At 39.2% G+C, this 9458-nt stretch overlaps 1 protein-coding gene across 1 annotated transcript in view; it reads right to left on the reverse strand.

Annotated features, from left to right (window-relative positions):
* The window catches only part of CCDC18 (coiled-coil domain containing 18), an 83358-nt gene that overhangs the window by 1138 nt on the left and 72762 nt on the right, over positions 1-9458 (reverse strand). The window contains exon 24 of the mRNA XM_029945801.1: positions 8-194. Within this exon, the coding sequence (XP_029801661.1) occupies positions 8-194 (187 nt within the window). The remainder of the gene's footprint in view (positions 1-7; positions 195-9458) is intronic.

Below are 9458 nucleotides of genomic sequence, written 5' to 3' on the forward strand. Positions count from 1 at the left end.
AGGTCACTGGCACTAATTGAGCGACGCAGTTTTCTACACTTGAAAAAAGCTGCATGAGCATGTTTGGCAAATTTTGGATCTTGAATGGCAGGCATAATTTCTGTTGCAGGTGTAAGCAGGGTTGGTAGAAACTTGATGTCTCCTGCCCTTTCATGTCCAGAAATTTTGGCTTGTAATCTGGTTAATTCTGATTCCTGCAGAAAAAATAGGTACAGAGTAGGTGTTCGATAAATTTTTGTTAAATGAATAAATTACTTAAATGACCTCTAAGAGTCTATGATTTTCTAAGTCAGCCTTCTGCCCAGTACACAAATTCTTTTTATAACAAACCATGAGAGTTTTCCAAGTTCTGTTTAAATCCTTCATTTTGGGAAAATTACACATGTTCACTTAAATATGTTAAAACCATACTAAGTAACTCGATGAAAACTAGATTTTCTTTATACAAATGTTTTTCCTTTTTATGCTAATGACACTGTTTCTATTTAAGACTGAAATCTTGGGGCACCTGGGTGACTCAGTTGGTTGAGTTTCGATTTTGGCTCAGGTCATGATCTCATGGTTCATGAGTTCGAGCCCTGCATTGGACTCTGTGCTGATAGCTCAGGGCCTGGAGCTTGCTTCAGATTCTGTCTCCCTCCCTCTCTTTCAAAAATAAGCATTGAAAAAAGATTAAAATTTTATATCTGAAAATTTCAAAAGTATAAAGGTACACTATATTTTGTTAATCTAACAGGTGTATATATAAAGAACAACTCCCTTCAGAATTTCTAATAGGAAATAAGTTTTTATTAACTACTCTGCTTTACCTGTCTTCATTACAAGAGAGGTTCACTATAAGAGAAATTTTTCAAAGAAAAACCTCTCAAAGTAATTTAGTTGGGATTGATTTAAACTTTTCATTTCTACTATTTTTCCATGTCCTTCATTTGGGTCCTCTGACCCAACTTTGGGACCCTAAGAATGAGACTGTATATACTGAAAAACCATAAAGACTAAAAAAATGAAGACAGAAGTTAAATATGTGTAGAAGTCTTCTGTTCAAATCCATTTTGCTTTTCTTATAGGTATCCATAAACTATATAGTTCTAAATTAGTCACTTTGATAGTTTCTATTCTTTCTAAAAACAGTGCACTTACTAAAACTGTCATAATGACAGAATACAATAGAAAAAGGTTAACATGCTTATTTCAGTTCTTTGATGTCTGAGTTTATTTACATAAATGTTATTTCCAAGTGGCTAGAGTGCCAACTTATGTAGTAAATCATCTATTTACATTCTTATAGTCACAATTAATATAGTAACTATATAGAGTTGATACACACAGGCTTATGTGCAATTAGAAGATTTTTTAAAACTCTAGCCATAGGGTTATCTAGTCATAATTAAGAATTGTGGTATCTCAGATAAATAGGAGTCCATCTAATTTTCAGTTTAACACTTAGTTTTTATTATGAAATGTAGTATATGGAATATATTAAACATAATTCAACTTTTCCTTAAGACTCAAAGAAGGTCACTGCTGTGGTCACTATTGTAGTGTGCCATAATATAGTGATGCCTTTGGGCTCTCAGAAAATGGCCTTAGCTTTGCCCTTGCTCTAGTTAATTTCAAATAATAGGGTATTTGTGAGGGTACTTTATAAAGAAAGTGACCTTGAAAGATCAGTTGCCTCAAATACTGTTCTTTCTCCTTCCTCACTTCTGTTTCTATTCTGTCATTTACTGCTGCTGGCAATGGAACTGCTATCCATTATTTACAGCTACTTCTGATTGCTATAATTATGATAGCTTCTGCTTTGTTAGCTTTTAAAATTTTTCTTCTATACTCCTTAGTTCTTTAGACTTCAGAGCCAGTTAACACTGACTTTACAAGCTACTATGAAAAACTTCTGAATAATTAAGTGCAATCCAATTCTATTTACCTCATTGGTAAGCAGACAACTACTGTGTAAAAAAAGATACACAATATGGAATCTTTAAATTTTGAGTCAATTTTTCACAATGAAGCTATGTAATTTTATATAAATGTTGTAAATTTCCAGAACACTATGTATATTAATGTTTCAAAAAAGCATAGAGTGCTCAATCTAAACATAATTTCAGATTATGTCTAGGGGTGCCTGGGTGCTTTAGTTGGTGGAACATGCTATTCTTGCTCTTGGGGTTGTGAGTTGGAGCCCTGTGTTGGGTGGAGAGATTATTAAAAAAAAAAAAATCATGGTGCACCTGGGTGGCTCAGTTAAGTGTCTGACTCTTGACTTTGGCTCAGGTCATGATCTCACAGTTCATGAGTTTGAGCCCTAAATCAGGCTCTGTGCCAAGAGTGTGGAGCCTGCCTGGGATTCTCTGCTCCCCCCCCCCCACTGGAGCTTCCCCCCTCCCCAAATAAGTAAACTTTAAATAAATAAAATCTTTAAAAAACAGACTGCAAATATAGTCTATTCAGTTTTCCTAAGTACTATGAATAACAAGTATACTATATAAGGAATTTGAGTACTCAGCTTAGTAACTAGAAATATTTCTAAAATATTACTGGAATTATTTTGCTTTTTAATAACTTCTGTGCAATAAAATCATTTATTGCTTCATAGCTACCCATGAACTTGTTCTATAAAGTCTTAGCTAGCAATGTTATTTCCATACATACTGGCAGTTTTTAATTAATATTAGAACTTTTTACCTCTCTATGCATCAATACTGATATTCCAAATTTCACACTAAACTGCTTTTATCAATAAAGGTGAGTAAGTAGAAAAAGAGCTATGTCAAAAATGTTAATTTTTTTTAATATAAAGAAACTTGGTTTGATGAAAAATGCTCCTACTTTTAGGTATATCTAGTACAGAACCCTCTAAAGTAAACATAAGTTGTATTTGAGTACAGTCTAGTCTGAGATGGCAACAGGTGATTCCTCCCATGACACACCGAATCGATAGCTACACAGAGCAATTGCCTCTCAAGCTAGTTGGGCAACACCTACACATTGGGTTACTGAGAAAATACCTCCTAAAGGGCCTTTCAATGGGAGGAAATACTTGACCTCCAGCTCCTCCCTGAGGAGTAAAGGGTTTGGATCCCACATCTAACACCCCAATATATATTGGGGGTTAAAATCACATATATTTTTTGTTTATTTCGAGAAAGAGAGAACGAGCAAGGGAAGGGCAGAGAGAAGAGTACTAACAGCAGAGAGCCCAAAGCGGGGCTTGAACTCCCAAACCATGAGATCGTGACCAGAGCTGAAGTTGGACGCTTAACCAACGGAGCCACCCAGGTGTCCCTAACACTCCAGCTTTTAATACTACCACCTGAGGAAAGGGCATCAAAACACTTAGCTCTGGAAAGCTCAGAGGACTTGCAATCATGAGACCCACAAACACGACAGCAAACAATAAAACTGTTCTTAATGGGCTCACAATAATGTGCTTTGGCTATCCACGCAGGGCCTCAGCAGCACAGAAAGAGCTGGCAAAAAATGCTCACCTCCCAGTTTTTCCTTGAAAGAATCCTATTTACACACTTTAAAAGTTTCTGCCTCAGGGTCACTCTTCCAATTTAACACATATCTAGGAGGAGACTGTGACGCTCCAGAGACCAGGGAAGACACCTCTTCCACCTGGTCCCTCAAGTCTGCTTCAAATTTCCAGTATCATCTTGGAAGGAACTTGTACACATGTCTGGAACGTAAGCTTTTAAAGCTGCTGCCCAAGGACAGGCCTCTGGACTATATGGCTCTATAACCAAGAGGGTTTACATTCATATGTCCAACAGGACCAAAGCAAACAAAGCAGTTCTTAGTAGGCAGAGAAGCATAACCTCATGGCTCTCCAAATTAGTCCAGTCCTGAGGGTAGACAATAAAGCCTATTTCTCAGTTTCTCCCTGTAAGGATACCAATTACACACTTTTCCAGCTGCTGTTTGAGGGTCTAGCTTTCAGTCTAGGTACTGAGATCCTTCTCTTTGGGACAGTGACAAATCTTAGCAGACCCTCAACTACTGGGAGCCACTTAGAACAAAGAAGGCTGCTTCGACAATCACAAAGGTTTGAAAGTCAATAAGGAACTCAGCACAGGCTAATCAACATGGCATACATCTGTATAAGACCACTCTGTCAAGACTAAGGTGGCTGAAACCAACATAGAATTGAGAAAAGTAAAGAAATAGAGGAATATGTTCCAAAAAAAAAAAAAAAGCTAAAACTCCAGAAACAGAGCTTCATGAGGTAGGTGATTTAACTGACAGAGTTAAAAACAACTGTCCTACAGGCAGAGAAAGACACATACCATATTTTCACTCATATGTGGAGCAAGAGAAACCTAACAGAGGATCATAGGGGAGGGGAAGGGGAAAATATAGTTGAGAGGGAGGGAGGCAAACCATAAGAGACTCTTAAAAATAGAACTGAGGGTTGACAGGAGGTGGGGGAGAGGGAGAATGGGAGATGGGCATGGAGGAGGGCACCTGTGATGAGCACTGGGTGTTCTATGGAAATCGTGATGATAAACTATAATAATAAAAAAAAAATAACTGTCCTAAAGATGCTCACCAAAGTCAGGAGAGCAATGCATGAATGAAATCAGAACTTCAACAAAGATACAGAAAATATAAGGAAGTCCAAACAGAAATTACAGAGTGAAAATACAAAAAATGAACTGGAATATTCAACAAACTAGATCAAAAAGAAGAAAGGATCAGCAGACTCAAAATGCAATGTAATTCATCCTATCAGAGAAACAAAGTAAAAAATTAAAGGTTAAACTAGTTTAAGGGACTAATAGGACATCATCAAGAGGACCAACATACACATTATAGGGGTCCCAGAAGTGAGAAAGGAGCACAACACTTATTTAAATAAATAGCCAAAAACTTCTTTAACTTAAGAAAAGAAAGAAATTTAAGAAAAGAGGGGTGCCTGGGTGGCTCAGTTGGTTAAGCGTCCAGTTTCGGCTCAGGTCATGATCTCCTGTTTGTGGGTTAGAGCCCGGCATCAGGCTCTGTGCTTCAGATTCTGTGTCTCCCTCTCTTTCTGACCCTCTCCTGCTCGTACTGTCTCTCTGTCTCTCAAAAATAAATAAAAAACATTAAAAAAAAAAAAGAAAGAAACTTAAGAAATAAAAAAACTTCTAGATCCAGGAAGCCCAGAGAATTCAGAGACCCAAATTGAAACACATTATAACTGTGAAAAATCAGATACGAAGATAATTTTTTTCTCAAATGCCTATTTTTGAGAGAGAGTGAGAGCAAGAACGCATGAGATGGGGCGGGGCAGAGAGAGATTGGGACAGAGGATCCAAAGACAGCTCCGTGTTGATTAGCAGACAGCATGATGTGGGGCTCAAACTCATGAACCATGAGACCATGAAGTACACCAAAGTTATCGCTCAACCAACTGAGCCACCCAGGCACCCCAGACAAGGAGAGAATTTTAAAAGCATTAAGAGACAAACTACTTCTTAAGTACAAGGAATCCCCTATGAGACAATCAACAGATATTCTGCAAGCAAGAAAGGAGTGACAGGATATATTAAAAGTGTTAAAACAGAGGGGTGCCTGAATGGCGCCGTCAGTTAAGCGTCTGCCTTCTACTCAGGTCATGATCTCACAAAAGTGCTAAAATAAAATAAACCTGCCAAGAATACTCTTCCTGGCAAAGTTGTCCTTTAGCATTAAAGGATAAAGACTTATCCAGACAAACAAAAGCTGAAGGAATTTATCTTCACTAAACTGGCCCTATGCTACATTTTAAAGGGAATTTTTCAAGCTGAAGTAAAAGAACGCTGAATAGTAAGAGGAAAACATGAAAGTTTCAATCTCATTGGTAAAGGTAATTATATAGTTAAATTTAGAACACTCTAATGATCTAAATGTAGTGTGTAAAGCATGTATAACTCTAGAATAAAGGTTAAAAGACATGGAGCAGGGGGCTAAAGGGGACTTCCTGGGAAGATGGTGGAGTAGGAGAATCCCAGCTCGCCTCATCCCATGGTACAACTAGGTAACACCTACCTCAGTGTGAATAATCCAGAAAATGACCTGGAGGCTGGCAGAAAAGACTCCCTGCTAATTGTAGAGGAGAAGCTGCATAGAAGAGGATAGGAAAGGTGGAGATGGGGTTGGGAGCCAAACTGACCAGCGGGACTGTCTGTGGAGGGAAGGCCACCGTGGGCATGGAGAAGAGAGAGGCACAGATCCCAAGCCAGAGCCCCAGGCACTGAGACCTTCCCTGGGAAGATGAATCCCCTGTAAAGCTGGCTTTGGAAATCTTAGGGGCCCAACTCCAATGAATTCTTACAATCAGTGGGGCTTAATTCCTAGAACTTTAAAAATCAGCATGCTGGCCTCTGAAAGAGCCAAGAGGGTGAAGTCCCTGCCCCTAAAGAGCGCAACAAACAGCCCCACAAAGAAAGAACAGCTTGAAAGAGAGAACGGGTAAATGGGAGGGAGATTTGTTTACTAATTGCAGAGCAGCAGGAATCTTTGGGTCTCCAACAACAGAAGAGCTGGTAGAAACCAACTCCATCCCCTGTGCCCCCAGCCTAGATAGATATACAGACACCTGTGGGAGCCAGAGCAGCTGAACATTCGTCACCTTGCTTGCTAACAGTGTGCCCTGCATTCTCCTGCAGACTCGTCTCATCCAACCTAGCCTAGGCAAGTGTTTCCAAAAGTGGCTCCAAGTCCCCTCCCACAGCAGACTAGCAAATACCTTGCTAACACTGTGCACCCCACCCTGTCTTCTCTTTCAGACCTGTCCTTGGCAGAAGTCCATCAAAAGTGGTGGCACAAGTTAGCAGTAAGAAAGCAGCCCTGACAGGGGCCACCACCACTCCTAAGTGACTCCTGCACTGGGAAGAAGGTAATAACCACATATAACAGAACAACTATGGCCCCAGCTGTGGGCTGTGGGCAGACACCGGGTGACTGCAGGCCCCACCCAGCAACAAAGGCTTCTCAGGGGGACACCACAGGAAGAGCGCTCTGCAGATCAGTGCTGCTGCAGCTCTGGCAAATGCCTGGTCTGAGCCAACTCCAGCCCAAGGCAGCCTTGGACTGGCCCACTAACAACACAGGGACCAAACCCTTCCCACAACAGGCAAAGAGAGCCATTGTAGATGACTGGACTAACAGCAAATGCAGTTCAGCCACAACAGTAGGGCACACATAACACCCACGAGACACTCCTAAAGCACCAGGTTCTGGTGAACAGGTGATATTGTACTGCAGGATACTATAAAACCTCTTCTTCATGAGGCCATGAGCTTCAAGAGCAGAAGACATAGCTGACTTTCCTAACACAGAAATAGACCCAGTGAGTCACACAAAATGAGGTGGTAGAGGTAGGTGGTAGAGTATACTGTACCTCAAATGAAATAACAGGACAAAACCACAGCAAGAGAGCGTAATGAAACAGAAGTAAGTAATCTGCCTGATGTAGAATTTAAAGTAATGGTCATTAAGATACTCACTTACTTGAGAAAAGAGTGGAGGGCCTTAGTGAGACCCTCAGTAAAGGCAGAATACATGAAAAAGAACCAGCTGGAGAAGAAGAAATCAATAACGGAAATTAAAAACACACTAGAGGGAATACATAGTAGACCAAAGGAAGCAGGAGAACAGATCAGAGACCTGCAGGACAGAGTAATGGAAAGCAATCAAACTTAACAGGAGAGAGAAAAAAACAATGATAAAAAAACAGATTAAGGGAACTCACAGACACCATCGATCATAATAACATTTGTATTACAAGGATCCCAGAAGGAGGAGAGAAATGGGGGCAGAGAACTTAAGAAGTTACAGATGAAAACTTCCTAAACCTGAGGAAGGAAATAGAAATCCAGATCCAGGAAGCACACAGAGCCCCTAACAAAATCAGTCCGAGGAGGTCCACTGGAAGACACACAGTTATTAAAATGGTAAAAAGTGGTAATAAAGACTTTTATTTTTTAATTTTTAAAAATGTTTTATCTATTTTTGAGAGCAACAGACACAGAGCATGAGCAGGGAGGGACAGAGAAAGAGAGAAACACACACACACAGACTCCTTAGCAGGCTCCAGGTTCCAAGCTGTTAGCACAGAGCTTGACATGGGACTCAAATTCACTAACTGAGAAATCATGACCCGAGCTGAAGTTGGACAGTTAACTAACCGAGCCACCTACGTGCCCCACAGAGAGAATTTTATTTTATTTTTTTCTTTTATAGTTTATTGTCAAGTTGGTTTCCACACAACACACAGTGCTCATCCCGAGTGCCCTCCTCCATGCCCATCACTTCTCTTCCCACTCTGCCTCCCCCATCAGCCCTCAGTTTGTTCTCGGTATTCAAGAGTCAAAAAGAAAATTTTAGAAGCAGCAAGAGAAAACTCCATAAGGCTATCAGTTGATTTTTTAGCAGAAACTTTGTAGGCCAGAAGGGAGTTGCATGATATATTCAAAGTGATGAAAAGAAAAAAAACCATGTAAACAAGAATACTCTCTCCAGTAAGGCTACCATTCAGAATAGAAGGAAAGATAGAGTTTCTGAGACAAAAATTAAAGGAATTTATCCCTACTAAAACAGCCTTACAAGAAATGTTAAAGGGGACCCTTTGAGTGGAAAGGAAAGGCCACAAGCAGGAGTAAGAAAAGTAGAAAGCACAAAAGCAGTACAATTAAGTATATATCTATAAAACTCAGTCAAAGGATTCACAAAATGAAAAGATGTAAAGCAGTACACCATATACTTAAAACCTAGTGCTTTTAGAATAGGTTCAAATTTAAGCAACCATTAACTTAATATAGACTACTGTAAGTATAAGATGTCATTTATAAACCTAATGGGACCACAAATCATAAACCAGTAACATATGGAAAATATAAAGAAAAAGGAATCCAAGCATATCACTAAAGAAAGCAGCAAACTGTGAGAAGTGAGAAACAGGAGGAACAGAGAAAAACTACAAAAACAACTATAAAACAAGTAAACAAAATGGTGGTAAGTACAGACTTATCAATAATTACTCTGAATGTGAATGGACTAAATGCTCTGATCAAAAGACAGTGACACAGAATGGATAAAAAAGCAAGACCTATCCATAAGCTGCCTAAAAGAGATTCATTTTAGACCAAACAACATATAAAGTTTGAAAATAAAGGGATGGAAAAGCATTTATAACACAAATGCACATGAAAAGAAAGCCAGGGGAGCAATACTTCTATGAGACAAAACAGACTGTAAAACAATGACTATAACAAGAGACAAAGAAGGACACTATATAATCATAAAGGGGACAATCCAACAAGAATATAGAACAATTGTAAGTATTTATGTACCCAATATGGAAGAACCCAAATATATAAAGCAGGTAATAACAAACATAAAGGTAATAACTGATAGTAATACAGTAATAGTAGAGGACTTTAATACCCATTTACATCAATGGATAGAAAGAAAATCAACAAGGAAACTGGTTT

Source organism: Suricata suricatta, chromosome 8 (assembly GCF_006229205.1).
Source record: "Suricata suricatta isolate VVHF042 chromosome 8, meerkat_22Aug2017_6uvM2_HiC, whole genome shotgun sequence".
Classification (NCBI taxonomy): Eukaryota; Metazoa; Chordata; class Mammalia; order Carnivora; family Herpestidae; genus Suricata; species Suricata suricatta.